We start from the raw sequence: 17437 nt of genomic DNA, 5'->3' as shown, positions 1-17437 counted from the left end.
TATTATCTCACCCTCACGTATATGATTATGAATGGTATCTATAAAAACTGCAATACAGTTCTGTTAAAAAAAAAAGGAGGGGAAGGAGCCTGCAGATAGCTATAGTATCCACAAGAAATACAGTTTCTGAAGGATAACAACTTTTTCATACGACCGAAATTTGCTATTCGGTACTGGATTGTTTCTGAGTTTGAAGTCATTAAAATGTCATCTGCATTGTAGTTTTCCATCTGCAGCAGAATCTATATGAAAGAGGTATACACTGGGCTCCTCATGCATCACTCTACAAGAAAATTGATAGGTAAAATATTTGGTGAAAATAAACAAAGATGGCATCAAAGCACCTTAAACAATGATTATAAGAAAAGTCCAAGGTTCACAGAGTCTTGTTCAAGCGGCTTTTAAAATAGTTGTATGTTGAATATTGTATTTTTCTACTTCGTATATCATTCGTACTTTATTATAATCCTACCTTAAATATATTTGTTTACAGCCTTGAGGAAGTCTGATGGACAAAACACTTGTTGGCTGTATAGTTAACCTATTCTCTCTGTTGACTTTCAGGACCAAATGCAAACACAGCTTGAACAACAAGACTCTGTGAACCTTGGACTTTTCTTCTAATCACATTATAGAGTGCTCCGATGCCATCTTTGTTTATCTTATGGGATCTGGAGCCATTCGGCTGTCAGCTTTTTTGACACCCTGAAGTAGCTGGGGTGTTTTGGCATTGTAGTAGCACCACTTCTTATCTTTAGCATGAGACTATACGCCCACTGTTATTGTTGGATGCACAGCATCTTTCTTGTCTACAGCGACTGTAGCTGTGTATGCTATTTGATAAAAAATATTCATTCTGGAAAACCAATGTTACAGGTGAGTAAATGTCTGGAAGACAAATATTTTCTTGTTCTGTCCTCCAATTTCAAATGTGCTATGGCGCGAAACACACAAATAAAACTGAATGATCTCTTGGATAAGGAGTTGAAATGCTATAGATAAGTAAAATCATATGTGATAAACGTGTTCTTAAGGATTAGTTTGCAATATTCCTTAAGAAGCTGATTAACCACAGGTGGGACTCCGTAGCCTCAAGTGCAACCTTTGACTCTAACCTATTGTTGAATGTCTGTCAACAAAGTGGCATTCACAAGCCAACATAGCTATTGTAACCAAATCCTTCCTTTAATTGTGGATATCAAGAAAATCTTATCACATAAACTATAGCAAAGAGGCTGTGCTGTCAAGATGTGCAGAATCTGTGCCAAAACGAGTTTGTTCTAAATGAATACCGATAAGCAAGCAATGCATTTGCTTTTCTCTTTTCAGGCCCGCTTCTTGCTTTCTAAAGTGAATCCTTCACAAACCCATAATAACATGTATGCATGGGGACAGGTAAGTGTCTAAAACCTTGTATTACACACCTGTTTTTAAATTATAAGAAATTCATTTTACCTATTTTGATTGATTATGAAAAGTCTCAGACAAAATCTTTACAGTGCGACCAATTAAGGCATACACATAATAATACTTTAATCTGCTTCGGAAATGCAGCATCAAGTTCAGACTTTGATTCACCCATTCCCATTTTTCTCTATCACACTTATGGGCTACTTCCATTTACCTGAGCCTCATCTTTTTATTTTTCATCCTTGTTTGTCTTTTCGTGATTGTTGTGCAATTTTTTTTAAACATTTCTTTATTCGTTTTTCCCCACTCTTCATAACCCCATCACAAGGAATTAAATAAGTATAAAAATAATTGTAACATACTATGAACATTACAAAATAAGATCATCAGTCCAATACGCAGAAGTGCTTTTCACATTTGTTTATATAATATAGATTTCTGGCGATGCATTCAGTACCACTACTTGTGGACAGTGGAGGATCTTGCCACACGTGCCTGTGGGTAAACTCGCCCCGACTCTCTTCTTTCAGTACTGCCAGTCCTACTCATGTCCTTAGCTTGGGGAACAGAGGGATCTCTTCTGGGTTTAGATACAAGTGAGCCACCAGTCCCAAATCTAGCTATTGCAATAGATTTTCAGGGGAATATATCAGCTCTGCATGTATGTCCTCCAGTCTGCTGGGTCTTCCTCTAAATTATCATCTCAACAGACCAATTTGATACAAATCTCCTTGTACTAGCCGATACTTTTCTATATCTCAGAGGCATCCCTCTACCTTAGGGAGTTCAGCACACATATAGGGTATGGCCATTCTCCGTCCAGCATATAAAGTCATAAACTGCGCATGTTATTTTTGCTTTTTGACTTCAGCTTTAAATGTAGATATGCCCAGCACTCTTGTTGTTGGACTCGCCACATACTGCTATGGTGTAGCCCTATCATATCGTTCTGACACTCCCTCTTCTTGACTTACATTCCGGGCATTTATCAGGTAAGTTTAAGTCTATTTTTTGCAAAATAGATTGGGTTTACATGTGTGCAGTTGATAATATTACACTATATTAGTTATACCTTAGCATTACTTGAGGATTTTCAGATATGCAGTGAAGCTTTGTGATGAACAATAGTTTGTAAAAATGTACCCTTTGCAGTGCATGTTATCTGCTTGTGCAACCACCATCTTGTTAGTTCCCATCCTCACTGTACAGATAATACTCTTGAATCCTCTAAGACTTATATACAGAAAACTAAACTTAAAGTTTCAGGTTCCATGCTTCCATAGACGCACAAAATTGAGAGCTTTTACTGGAATCACATACCTACTGAAGTTGTCTGTATCTTTTTGGCCCCAAACAAGAAAGTAGCATCCAAGGTGTTGCACACCTTTGAGGGACAGGACAAGAGGGTTATCTCCTTTGTTGCAACAGTACCAAAGCCAAAGTCCTTTTTAGCTTTTCTTCTTTTGGTACCCAGTTTAATACTGAGCTCTACAACTTTGAATTTTCATAGATGGTCGTTAATATTTGATAAGTGTATCCCATGTGTAGGATTCTGGAACGCCAGTTCTGATGGATACTTTTAACCAAAGATTCCTTACCTTAAAATATCCCCTGGACGTAAGACTGGGCCCAGAGAATGTGGTAGCAGTCCTTCTGCATGCTTCTAGGTGGTATCATGCGGTTCAACACTGGCTTCATGCGTCCTCAGAAGCAATGGAGCAGAGCCACACGCAAGTAATACCTATGCATTCTGATGTCCTTTCCTTTCTTTCCACGCCTTTCAACACCGATCTGGAGCTCCTTTCCAGACATGCTGTTTGTTGAACGACTTCCAAAACCTTTTCCACAGTGTGCTAGGTAATGATGTACCTACCAAAGACAACAGGATTCAAGTTCCACAGCTGCAGGAAACAGTGTGCCTTCAGTGCTTTGGCTCAGGACACTTCACAAAGTCATGTGATAAATGTGTTCTAATGCACCCGTGCTCCAACTGCCAGTCAATGACACCCGAAGGTTTTGTGGGAGCGGTCCCGAAAGCTGCTTGAGCACCGGCAGTCGGCTCCACGCCATTCGAGGTCCCGGTCGAGAGGGAGGTCGAGGGACCGGTCGCGGAGCCATCACCATTCCGGTTCCAAATCTTCGCACTCGTGGTCGGGCAAGTCGAAGCATAAGAAGAAGTAGAAGAAGCATGGTCACTCTTCAACTTCTCCTTGTCGGTCGGCCGATCCGGCGAGACGCGGGTGCTGCCGCCTCCGAGTCGACTCCGAGTTTACCTCCCTTTCCGGGACCCAGAGCGACTCCCACCCAGCTTCGTACATTCTACTAGATGATGCATGCCATCTTTGGGTGGACCGATCCAGCCGGCGCGCCTTCGGGCCACGCGGACTCGGTTGGAGGGCCTAGGTCTATGCTGCCGGCGGATCCGACGCCGCAGGCCCACCTTGGATCCAGGCCTGGTGGTAGTGGTGCCGTTGGAAGCGGCGCCGGTGGTGGTGTAACAAGGTCAACCAGCGCCGCTTCCGAAGGGCACCACTACCACGTTCAACGCCGGTCGGCCCCCCCGGCCAGCGTCGACCCCGACCTCCATCTCGATGTGGACGTGGAGCCGGACCAGCGTCGTCCGCCGCCGGCCCCGGCACCAAGTGGGGTGTTTGTGCCCCTGTTCACTCCTGGAGCCTCTTTTCACCCGGAGTGGCATCCAGGCAATGAGGAGGAGGACTGGGAGGGGTCAGGTGACCCTTTAACTGACCAGCTAGGTTCTGACCAGGACTGTAGAGAGGAACTGGGGGATGCCAGTGGTCTCAACACTTCCCCTGACCTTGGCATGTTGTCTCCTCCTACCGTGGCTACGGAGGAGGGAGCGTCGTAGGCAGTGGGGTTGCGTAGGGCGGCCGAGGCTCTCAACCTAGAGTTTCCTATGGTGACGGTCGGGACTAACCTCCTGACAGAGGTGCTTCAACCTGCTGCGAGCTCTTCGGAGCCCCTACTGCCGTTTAATGAGGCCCTCACCGACGTCCTTTTGGGCACGTGGTCCAGGCCCAACACGGGGGCTCCCGTGGACAGGATGATTGCCCGACGCCACCGCCCGGCTCCGGGCCATCCCACTTTCCTCTCCCAACACCCCATCTCGGAGAGCTTGGTAGTCTAAGCCTCCACTTCCAAAAGCGCCTCCCCTACCGCTGGACCACCTTGGTAAGAAAATGTTCTCTTCCGCCAGCTTAGGAATGCGGTCTGTAAACACCGCATGTCTCTTGGGCCGTTATTCCCACTCGGTGTGGGATACGGTGGCGCAGGTGCTGCCTCAATGTCCGAAGGAGGCCCGGGCAGTGCCCTCCCAGGCTGTTGCTGCCGAGAGGGACGCAGCAAAGTTTACAATATGTTGTGGGCCGGACACCGCCGAATCTCTGGGCAGAACTATTTCCACGTCAGTAGCGCTTCGGCCCTACGCCTGGATGAGGTCCACTGGCTTTTCAGGGGATGTCCAGAATACCTTGATGGACATGCCCTTTGTTGGCTGTCGCCTTTTTGGCGGCAAAGCAGACAACGCTTTAGAGCGTTACAAGGACTCACGGGCTACAGCCAAGTCCTTGTGCCTCTTCCCCCGCCCTGCACAGTCGTTCGTGGATACGGAAGGGGTGCCCAGCTACATCCCGCCCAGAGCCACAGGCTGCAGCATGTTACCGTGGTTCCGGGGGCTAGCGGGCATGCCAGTCCACCAACCCCCCCTCTGTAGCAGCCTCCAAACCCTCCTAGTCCAACCTTTCAGGCCCATCAAATGCTTGTGGGTGGCAGGACCCGCCATCACCTCCCCCACTGGCGCACCATCACGTCGGACAGGTGGGTTTAGCAAATAGTCCGAAGGGGCACTCCCTCCCCTTCGAGACTACCCCTCCAGCCATGCCACCCAGATACCACCGCATGTCGGAGGTTCATCTGACCCTTCTCCAGCAGAAAGATACGGCTCTCTTGGCCAAGGGAGCCATCAAGCGCGTCCCTGTTCCAGAAGTAGGTCGTAGTTGTTACTCCTACTTTCTGGTTCCCGAGAAGGACAAGGGCCGGCCTCCTATCTTGGACCTCAGGGACGTCAATCGCTGAAGTTCAAGATGTTGACACTTGCTCAGGTTTTGTCTGCCCTCGACCCGGAAGACAGGATGGTAGAGTTGGACTTGCAGGATGCTTACTTTCACATCCCCGTCCTGCCGGCCCACAGGCGTTACCTACGGTAGGCCACTAGCATTTTCAATTTACCGTGCTCCCCTTTGGCCTTACCGACGTCCCTCGGGTGTTTACAAAAGTGAACGCGGTGGTCGTAGCTCATCAGGAGTTTCAGTCTTCCCCTATCTCGATGACTGGATGTTGAAGGCGGGCTCTCCCCAGGCAGTCGTCTCCCACCTCCAGACTATGGCCGACATCCTGCATTCGCTGGGGTTCTCCATCAATGTGCCGAAGTAGCACCTGATTCCCTCTTAGAAGCTCCTCTTCATCGGAGTGGTTCTGGACACGACGCAGTTTCGGGTCTATCCTCCATAACAGTGAGTCCGGGATATTCGGGCTATGATTCCGATCTTTCAGCCTCTATCCCGGGTTTCGGTCAGGCTGCTGGGCCTTATGGCCTCCTGCACCCTGCTGGTCGATCATGCCAGGTGGCATATGCGGGCTTTAGAGTGGGACCTGAAGTTCCAGTGGGCGCAGCATCAGGGGAATCTGTCCGATTGCGTCCAGATCTTGGAGGGTACTGCACGACAACTGCAGTGGTGGCTCACGAACCAGGATTGGGTCAAGGGCAGATCCCTCCGGGGAAGAGTAGTGCATGTGTTCACGGACAACACCACCTCCATGTGGTACTGCAACAAACAGTGCGGGGTGGGGTCGTGGACCCTCTGTCAGGAGGCCCTTCGCCTCTGGACATGGCTGGAACATCAGGGCATATCCCTGGTGGTTCAACACATGGCAGATTCTCTGAACGCCAGGGCGGACGAACTCAGCCTCAGGTGCATGATGGATCACGAATGGGGTCTTCACTCGGAGGTGGTGCAAGGTCTCTTTCGACAGTGGGGAGAGCCTTGGTTAGAACTATTCGCCACCGAAGAGAACACGCATTGTCAGCAATTCTGCGCGTTGGAATTTCCAAGGCGGCATTTGCCAGGCGACGCTTTTCGCCACAAGTGGAGTTGCAGTCTATTGTACGCCTTTCCGCCTATACCATTTCTGCCCAGAGTGCTGAAGAAGATCAGGCGCGACCGGGCCTAAGTCATTCTTGTGGCTCCGGATCCGGCACGAAGAGTCTGGTAACCTGACCTGCTCAACATGGCCATCGATCCTCCGATCAGACAGCCTCCTCCCAAGTATCTTCTGTCGCAGCAGGACCCGAATCTGTCCAGTCTCCACCTCCATGCGTGGAGATTGAGCGGCGGCAGTTGACATCTTTCGACCTGCCTCCCAAAGTGACGTAATCTTGGCAGCCAGGTGTCCCTCCTCTGAGACGGTATACGCCTGCCGGTGGAACAAGTTTGTGGCATGGTGCACAGCAAAGGCTGTGGATCCCCTTTCTGCCCTTCTATCTGAAGTTCTCTTGTTCCTTCTTTCTTTAGCCCAGCAGGGCTCTGCTCTGGGCACTATCAAGTGCTATCTTACAGCCATCTCTGCCTTCCTTTGGCTGCCAGATCAACCTTCTCTTTTCAAGTCCATGGTAGTTAACTGTTTCTTAAAAGGCTTAACACATCTTTCCCCCACTCTCCCAGTGGGACTTGAATCTTGTTCTTACCTATTTCATGTGCGCTCCTTTTGAGCTGCTTCATAACTGTCCTTTAAGACTCTTAAGACTGCTTTCCTGGTAGCCATCACTTCTGCTCGAAGGGTGAGTGAGCTCCAGGCCCTTTCTTCCAAACCTCCTTTCCTGTCTGTCCATCCGGACAAGGTGGTTCTCAGGACCCGTCCACCCTTCCTTCCTAAGGTGGTCACTGCCTTCCACATGGGGCAGACCATTACTTTGCCCACCTTCTTTCTGCCTCTGTGTTCTTCGAAAGGAGAAGGGGAGACTCCACCGTCTGGACCCAAAACGTGTGCTCTCTTTTTATCTGGATCGCACAAAACAGTTCCGGGTGGATGGCCAACTCTTTGTTGGCTACATAGGCGCCAAGAAAGGTCGGGCCGTACACAAACGCACCATTTCTCAATGGGTCATTTTGTGTATTAAGGTATGCTAATCTCTGGCTAAAAAGGATCCTCCGTTCGGGCTACGCCCCCATTCCACCAGGACGACAGCAGCCACTACTGCTTTGGGAAGAGGAGTTCCTCTAAATTACATTGTCAGGCGGCCACGTGGGCATCGCTGCTCATGTTTACGAAACACTACTGCCTGGACAGCCAAGTCCGTAAAGACTGCTTCTTTGGCCGTTCTGTTCTCCAGGACTTTCTGGTATGATCTTGGATCGCAGACCCACCACCGGGGTTGATATTGCTGGGGTATCTATTCTAAGGTAAGGAATCTATAACTAACGTGTTTCTTTCAGATGAACAAGTTACTTACCTTCGGTAACAATATATCTGTAAAAAACATTTGTTAGTTATAGATTCCTTACCGCCCCACCCATCCTCCCCGTTCTGTGAACTAATTTCTAGGGTTAAGGATATCCTTTCAGGGCCCTAGTTTTGTGCACCAGTGGTCAGTGTCTTGCATGGCTCTGCGTTTCTGGCGAGGAAAGTCGTGTACAGAACTCATGTCAGCGCGCGAGGGCGGCGTCTAAGTCGCTGCTGCCACGACATCGACGACGGACGCAGAGCCGACCGACACCACCTTCCAACGCGCAGGGGTACTGCTGACGGTTAAACTTTCTGGATCCAGTGTGACGCCTGGGGGTAATTCTAAGGTAAAGAATCTATAACTAATGTTTCTTACAGATATATTGTTAACGAAGGTAAGTAACTTGTTCATCAGGCAAGTCTCCATTCTCATTTTGTCTCTGATTCTGACTCTTTGCCAGAGCAGGGTGCACCTCAGGATATGGTGATGGTGCAGAGGATGGCTTGCTCCCCTGCTTTCCCAGACAGTTCACTGATGATGGCTTATACCTTTGCTTACAAAACACTAGTGGACTTGATACCTCCTTTGAGACAGAGCTTGATTCGCCACATGGGGCATCAACATAATAACCGCTTCTTTTGCAGTGGTGGTTCGGCGGACAGCCGAGGTACTAGAATTACAGCTGTCATCCATAAAACTAAAACAAACATTTTGGTGGAAATTCTACAGCTAACATCTGAGCCCTTACTCACATTTAATGATGCACGCATAGGAACTTTCATGGCTACCTGGTCGAAACCATGTTCTTGTCGTCCTCCTGTTAGCAGGCAGATGGCCAGACGTCAAAGACTGGCAGATTTTCTCACTGAGCACCCAACTCCAAGAGTCTTATTGTACAGGTCTTACTATTTTTCAACCAATCCCCTTTACAGTGAATCTTAAAGGATTAATGCCTTTTGCACACATGTTTTCCTCTGCCAACTTGACACTGTGACCTGTAAATTCAGTCTGTCTGTTAGGTCAATACACACATGCTCTTTGGGACATGGTTAGAGAAGGTCTTGCTGCCAGTCCTGGAGGATCTTAGGACCACTCTGTATCAGACAATGCATGATGGGCACGAAAGTGATGTCGATGGTCGCTGCCCATCTTCGTATGATGGAGTTCTGTATTCTTGTAACTTGGTGATTGGCTGCTAAAAGTGTTCTTGCTGCAGTCAGTGGTGGACCACTTTCTGATGATGGTAGAGATCCTAACATTGCAAGCAGGGCATGGCGGGGTCCTGGACCCTTTGTCAAGAGGTTCTACGCCTCTGGACAGGGCTGAAACAGCAGGGCATGACCCTGGTGGTTTGACATCTGGCAGGTTCTCTGAACGCCAGGGCAGACAAACTCAAGCTTCGATGTCTAGCAGATCACAAATGATTTCCACCGTCGGAGTGGCGCAAGGTCTCTTTCGGCAGTGGGGAGTGCCTTGGTTAGATCTGTTTGCCTCCGAAGACAGTGCCCAATGTCTGCAGTTTTGCGCGCTGGAGTTTTCATGGCAGCTATCTCTCAATGACGCTTTTTGGCACAAGTGGAGCTCAGGCCTCCTGTACACCTTTCTGCCCATACTGCCCTTCAGGATGATCTTCTGTAGCAGGAGCAGGGGAGGGTCCTCCTCCCGAACTTGTCAACTCTCCACCTCCTTGTGTGGCGATTGAGCGGCAACAGTTGATAGCTTTTGAACTTCCTCCCAGAGTATGTAATGTTATCTTGGCTCCACTAAGATGGTACACGCCTGCCGTTGGCGAATGTTTGTAAATTATTGTACAGAACAGTCTATTGACCCTCTTTCTTCTCTATCTAATATTATTCTTTTTATTCTTACCCTTGCCCAGTAGGGCTTTGCTTTGGGTACTCTCAAGGGTTAAAAAATCCCCTATTGTAAATGAGTTTCTAAAAGGTCTTGTACATATGTTTCCACCTACGCCCTTTGCCATGCCTCTGTGGGATCTCAATCTGGTTCTCACATATCTCATGTGTGCTCCTTTTGAGCCTTTACATAATTGTCCCCTTCGTCTGCTTACCATCAAGACAGCCTTTCTGGTGGCGATAACATCTACCCAGAGGGTGAGTGAGTTGCAGGCTTTGTCATCCAAGCCTCCCTACCTTTGTTATACTCCTAAGTTAGGCCCATGTAGCAAAGCAGCTTATTTCTTACATTGTCCTCACAAAGAACATTTCTAGCTGTGACCTTTTTCACACATTTCCAGGCACGACAATGTTGGATTCGTTTCTCTGAAACTAAACTTGATTTTAACATCTAGCTTCGCACAACATTATCACAACGCCCTGAACATCATGTACAGGGTCTCGTTTCACACTACGTACAAAGGTCATCACTATCTTTATCCACGGGGCGACAGGGCTATCTATATATCCATAACATCACTAATCTATGCGCACATGGCAAGGCAGCTTTATATTATAAAAGATGAGCATCCCAGTAGATTAACAGAGGAGGTACTTCCGCTGACACAGATGGTCCTTGCATGCTTAGAAATCACCACACAGCGGTCTGACATCTCGTGAGGGGTGTCCAGTTCTTGACCAAGACGGGATCCTGCACTCTTTCCCATCAGGTAATGGGGTTGGATCGTCCCTTGGGGAGGGGATTCTTGTCTCTACACCTGCACACAGTCTAGGTACACTTAGAGTAGGGTTTGCATAGTAGGAGTACGCTAGATTTCTGCCTTGTATTTTATGCCTGCATATATACATTGCTTACCACCAAGGTAGAACTATATCTACTATTTATGCTTTTGGTTCTTGTAATCACGTATATCTGCTTCTGTCTACTAATCATTGCAACACATGTATTTTATGCATATATAACATTGGTTCAATAAACATTATTGAAAATGTCCCACTGTGTATCCTCTGAATATTTCTCTGAGAATAAGCACAAGTGACTGAGCAAAAGGTTCTTTACTGTTTCCACGATCCCTGAGAGGTCAGGGTTGTAATGTTCAGTAGTTGCCAGAAACCATTTGCTCCCTGGAAGGTAGAGGGGCTTACGGTGGCACTGTGAGCTAGTTGGTCTATAGGCCAACATATCCAGCTGGGAAACCGCGCTTTCAACAAGGGTAATACCACGTGGATAGGTTACAACGTGGACGTTACAGTGTCCGCGTTGTTACCACGCATGGCATTACATCACAAGTAATTTCAACGACTTGTGCTAGATGGCGCACAACACCAGAGAATGTGTTGGATTTTAAATCTAACACATTCCCTGCTGTTGCGCTAACTGGAGTAGGAATAGTCATTTATACTATTCCTAAGTCCAGTGCGCCATCTAGTGCAAGTCGTAGAAACGACTTGCGATGTAAAGCCATGCGTGGTAACAACGTGGACGATGTAACGTCCGCGTTGTAACCTTCCGCGTCGTATTTGCTCGCGGTGCAAGGAGACATATTCTATCTAGCTGGGGTGTCCGGAATCAGTCTTGACACCAGTCCCTTAGTTTATGTTGTCCAAACAATGCAAAGGTCCCACAGATTGGTAGGAACTACACAAATCCTTGACATTCTTGGATAAGGTGGTGCTTTGCACACATGTCTCATTCCTTCCAAAAGTGTTGACCCCATTCCATCTAGGTCAGTCGGTCACACTGCCCACCTTTTTTTGCTCCTCTGCATCCCTCTGAGGAAGAGGAGCGTCTCCATCATCTAGACGAAAAAGAGTTTTGTCGTTCTACCTTGACCGCACAAAAGAGTTCCGGGTGGACGGCCAACTCTTTGTGGGTTACGTGGATGCTAAAAAAGGTCAGGCAGTGTAGAAGCAAACCATTTCTCGCTGGGTCGTTATCTGCATTAAGATTTGCTACGCCCTGGTTAGGAAGCAGCTTCCAGAAGGCTTACGAGCTCATTCTACCAGGGGGAAGGCTGCAACTACGGCGTTGGCTCGGGGAGTGCCAGTCCTGGACATCTGCCAGGTTGCAACGTGGGCTTTATTGCACATGTTTGCAAAACACTACTGCCTGGACAGTCCGGTCCATAGGGATGGGCATTTGGTCTGTTCGGTCCTACAGGACCTTTTAGTCTAGAAAATCTGTCTGCAGCCCACCACTAGGAAATGTGGCTTGTGTATCTATTCAAAGGTAAGGAATCTGCAGTTGGAAGTCTCTATCAGATAAACAAGTTAATTACCTTCAGCAACGCATTATCTGGTAGAGACAATATCTAGCTGCAGATTCCTTACAGCCCCACCCATGCCTCCCCGCTCTGCGGACTCATTTATAGGGTTAGGGTTGTTCCCCTTTACAGGACCCTAGTTTTGACACACAATAGTCAGTTCACTTCATGGCTCTGAGCTTCTGGCGTGGTAAAGGTGAAAAGGAACCGACGTCACAACTGATGCGTGCGGCAGCACACAGAGCCAGACGGAGCCACCCGACGGTGCGCAGGGGCACTGCTCACGCAAAAAGTTTCCGGATCCAGTCTGACACCAGGTAAATTCAAAGCTAAGGAATCTGCAGCTAGATATTGTCTCTACCAGGTAATGTGTTACTGAAGATAAAGAACTTGTTCATCTGGTAGAGACTTTATCAAGCCGAACATTCCTTATCGGGCCTCCCCACTTCTGCAAACAGATTATTTCTATTTGCATGGCTTTAGTGTGTGCACACTGGTTTCTCTGCTTTTTACTGTGGCTCTGTGCTTCTGGCACGGAAATATCACAAAAAGAAACTGATGTCAGCACGCTGGGGTGGTACCTATGTAGGCACCACCCACATCACTTCCGTTGCGGCCAACGCGGACACGATCAACTCCACCTACCGGCACATATTGCTCAAGATTTTCCGTATGCAGTCTGACACCTGGGGAATAGTCTAAGGTAAGGAATCTGCGGTTAGATAGGCTCTCTACCATATAAGGCCTTACCAAAGGTAAATAACTTGTTCAATACATTGCTAGATCAGGCCTAATATCTTATGGGAAAAAACACAAATTATCACATCGCTGAGGAAAACTACAGCAAACCCTCAGAAGATGAGCAACTACTACCCTACTTCTTTACTCCCTTTAAAGAAAAGGAAGTTAACATTTATATTTCCACTCTTATTAAGGCTAACAACTTCTCGGATAACTCCCACGTAGGCCTTTGTCCACTTCACATTACAGAAACTGCCCTCCTGGTGGTTCTGGACAATTGAATGCTGCTGGAGGAGGGCGGGAGTGCCAAACTTGTTCAGCTTGATCTTACTGTGGCTTTTGACACGGTCCCCCACACAGTTCTCTGTCTCAGTCAGAGACTCTAATCTATTGGCGTCCAAGATAAGCCACCTTAGTTTTACTTCCTTAATCAGGGGCAGAGTACAAACCGTGATCTTACCACTCTTCTGTTCCCAACGCATGTCATTGCCTTGCAGTGATCCACAAGGGCTTTCACTCAGTGCAATAATATTTTTTTGATAAACAAATTTATCGATTTTCTTAGAAAACAAGCACCAACAACACGGCTGTGGATAGCACCAGCATTGATACAATACAGTACAAGAAATACAGACGTCGCCACTCTACCCCACCCCCCAGCAGGAAATACATAGTATAGACATACTGGGCAACACTTGCCCCATACCCTCTGATATTTCTTAGGACACCCTCGTGCCTCGTACATAGGTTTTTCTTGAGCCGCGCACCAGTCCATCCCTTTCCGCCATTTCTCCACACTAAGCGGCGTGGGAAGTTTCCAGGAGGCAGCAATGCCCCTCTTGGCTACAACCATGGCTGTATTATACAGTAACTTATCGTTCCGGGACCCGTCTAGTCTGTCTGTAATTCCGAGAAGGGAGTGACGCGGATCATGGGGAACCGCCCACCCCAGGACCTCGGACAGCTCACATTCGATCTCTCCCCAAAACCGAACCAATCGAGGGCATGCCCATACCATATGGTAGAAGTCGGCCGGGTCTTGGCCGCATCTCTCACATGCGGCGGACGGGGAAAAGACGGCCCGATATAGGCGCTGCGGGGTCAGGTAAGCCACGTGAATGTAATATAATTGGACCAGGCGGATTTAGCGGATGTGTTGACCATTTTGGGTGACATGAGTGCATCACGCCAGTCTTCCTCATCCAGCGGACCCACCCACTCTTCCCATTGGCCCCTGAGACGGTCAAGAGAGGTCGGGTGTTGTTGACCAGCGTCTTATAAATGCGGGAGATGCCCCCCCTTCCCCAGGTCACCCAGCATGATCTGTGCCTCTGGAGGGCTGTACTCGGGGACCCTGGTATCGTCTTGAATATGTACGCGGAGGGCGTGACGCAATTGTAAATATTTATAAAATTGTGACGGGTGCAGGGAGTATCGGGACTGGAGGTCTTGAAAGGAGCACATGCAGCCGCTCCCCCACACATCGACGAGTTGAGAGATCCCAATAAGATCTCATTTGTGGAACCCCTGTAACCCATTAACCTCCCCGAGCCACGTACCGTGCCATAGGGGCGTGTGCTGAGTGAGTCTGTGTGTCCATTTGGTGTGTCGTAAGGCCGTCTTCCAAGCTAGGAGCACAGAGCGCGAGACATCGGGCAGGGAAGACGGAATGGATTCCCCATACATTAGGGATTGGATCTTGGGCAATCCAAGCACGTTAAGCTCCAGCCGGTAGGCCGGGTCGGACCAGCCCCCGTTAAACCAGTCGTGTATACTCACTAGACGGGTCGCCAGGTAATAGAAATATAAGTGTGTCATCCCCATGCCCCCGTCGAAGGATGGGATCTGGCAGGTCTTTAGTGCCAACCGGGTCCTCCCTCCTCCCCAAAGGAACTTAGCGGCCATCGTGTCTAACTCCCGAAACCACGCCCGTGGAAAACAATAAGGGGTATTCTGGAGAACATAGAGGAATCTGGAGAGAATCATCATATTAAAGAGGGCAACCCTCCCCAAGGGATTCAAGGGCAGCGTCTGCCACCTGTGGAGATCCGCCCTAGCTTTCTTCACGAGCGGGGCAACATTAAGGGACCACCCCAGTTCCGGGAGGAGAGCCACCCAAATCCCAACATACTTAAAGGACTGACGCCGGAGCGGTATTGTGGACTGCCAGTCATAACACTCTCTGGATAGATGGAGCGGGACCAGGACCAATTTGCTAGGGTTCATTCGGAGGCCAGATGCCTGTCCAAAGGAACTCAGGATCTTGAGGCAACGGGGGCCTGACTGGGCGGGATCAGTGAGGAAAAGCAGGACATCATCCGCGTAAAGTGCGATTTTGTCCACCACAGAATTGGGCCACTCCCAGCCCCGAACCAGACTCGCGGCCCGGATCAAGGTCGCTAGGGGCTCCATCGCCAAGGCGAAGAGAAGAGGGGAGAGCGGGCAGCCCTGTCTCGTTCCCCTCCGAATGGGGAAGGCATCTGAAAGAGCCCCATTAACCAGGACGCGGGCTTGAGGCCGGGTATAGAGAACTCCAATCAGCCGCCAGAAATGGGGGGCAAAGCCCATCTCCACTAGCACATCTTCTAAATACGTCCAATCCACGGTATCAAACGCCTTCTCAAAATCATTAAGAAGAAGCGCCAAGTAGGGGGAGAGCACCTGGCGATGCGCCAGGGCCATTTGCAGCTGCCGGAGACAGTGTCTGGTACCTCGCTGGGGCATGAAACCGCACTGGTCCGGGTGGACCAACGTGGTAAGATGGGGCTTCAGCCGTTGAGCAAGAATCGCGTCAAATATTTTAACGTCCGTGTTAATAAGAGAGATGGGGCGATAGTCAGCACAATGGGGAGATGGCGGCTGGGACTTCGGGAGGACCATAATGGTAGCCATGTCTGTCTCGGGCGGGAATGAGCCTTTATCAAAGGCCTTCGCGTACAGATCCGCCAAGCGAGGCACGAGGACCTCGTGGTACATTGCATAGTATTCCTGGGGTAGGCCATCCGGACCGGGTGTCTGACCCGACGAAATGTGGGCGATCGCCCCATGAATCTCGTCCTACAAAATTGGGCGGTCAAGGTCAGCTAGAGCAAGAGGGTCCAGACGATCACACGGGCCGCGACAGGCCACACGCTGCAGGAGGCTCCAGGGACCGCAAACCGGCACCAGAGCACCGGAGAAGGAGCACCACCGGACAGGGACACCACCTTCCACAGGTAGGTGAATCGGATGATTGCCGAGGGGTGCCAGATTCGAGGCGGATGACGGAGGGGTCCGGAGCACTCTTAGAGTGCGACCGCCATCTCGACTCCTCAAGCCAAGCCCCCTGCAATAATAATTAATATAGGTCTGTTTCTCTTGGCTAAACTGACCAGGAAAAATGGGTTTTCAGTAATGTCATAGGTCGGAAAACGTAATGGAGAGACAATCCTTCGCCATTTCCAGAGTGTCCTCTTTTGCATTAAAGGACTGGTTAATGTTGGCATTTTTCTCCTCAAAATAAATGAAGATGGATTTGCACAATTCTTTCTAACTGGGCACAGCAGTTTTGGTGAATAAAGGACGAAAGAAAGTATTTACAATTCCAAAGATTTCTCCAGGTGAGTTTTCCGCTGTGGAGATCACATCACAAAAATAATACATTAGCCTTTCCGCAAAGCTTTTTGCAAACTTTTAAAATCAGATTGATAAATCTGCTTTTGCGAAGGATTGTCCTCTCATCTCCGCATGCTGTTGCAGGGCTTTATATTGCCTTTTAGCTGTAGTCTATTCCTCAGAGTATCAGGATGCAGATGGAGCGATTTGATTAGATACTTTAGATTTGTAGGGAGCAACATTGTCTAAAGCCACGGTAATCAATTATTAAAATGAATCACATTTAAATTAATATCTGACTTGATTAACGCAGGTGTGGTAAGGTAGGGCAGAGCCCTTTTAGGAGAATTAACAGTGATTTTAGAGGAATCATTGAGTTTGGAGAGTTTTATAATAAAAAACGGCCCCCTCAGTGGTCATCTACAGTAATTTAACAGGCAATTATTCCGGAACTGCTACACTAAATGAGCAGAAATCATTCAAAATGTGGCCCTTATGTGTATACGATAGCACAAGTTGCCATAGCAACCAAGGAGTCAGTTAAAATCTTAGCACCAGACTTACCAGCAATATTAGTGGGAATCATTTACAGTTTGATAGATGTGGAAACTGCTTCTAGGTGGAGAGCTACGGGCTGTTTCTGTGACCATCCTGCTGTAAAAATGCTGAAGGGTTAAAACTGATCAGTTCCTTTTCCCGATCAGTACATTTTCCTATTGTGAACGGTAGTAGAGGTAATCTGTGTCCTTCCTACACCAGATCTGGAGGAATTACATTTGTGGGATTATGGGAAAATGGGTGTTAGTGATTTGGAAAGTGTCCATTGTGACTATGTAACATCATCATCCAATGGCGATATGCAGGGTACCTAGTGTATTTTTTGTTTCAAAGGTTTGAAAAAACAAAAGATGCTGTGCTTACTAATTTTGATTCTCACGTTTAGATCAGCCTATAGGTATACCGTTTATGCAATTTTACGTAGTGTGAACTTA

At 48.4% G+C, this 17437-nt stretch overlaps 1 protein-coding gene across 1 annotated transcript in view; it reads left to right on the top strand.

Annotated features, from left to right (window-relative positions):
• SEC23A (SEC23 homolog A, COPII component) overlaps positions 1-17437 on the top strand; it is a 989636-nt gene that overhangs the window by 947138 nt on the left and 25061 nt on the right. The window contains exon 19 of the mRNA XM_085626924.1: positions 1330-1395. Within this exon, the coding sequence (XP_085483050.1) occupies positions 1330-1395 (66 nt within the window). The remainder of the gene's footprint in view (positions 1-1329; positions 1396-17437) is intronic.

Source organism: Triturus cristatus, chromosome 9, assembly GCF_964204655.1.
Source record: "Triturus cristatus chromosome 9, aTriCri1.1, whole genome shotgun sequence".
Lineage (NCBI taxonomy): Eukaryota > Metazoa > Chordata > Amphibia > Caudata > Salamandridae > Triturus > Triturus cristatus.
Note: the sequence above shows the minus strand (reverse complement) of the source record. Positions and strands in the feature narration are given on the sequence as shown.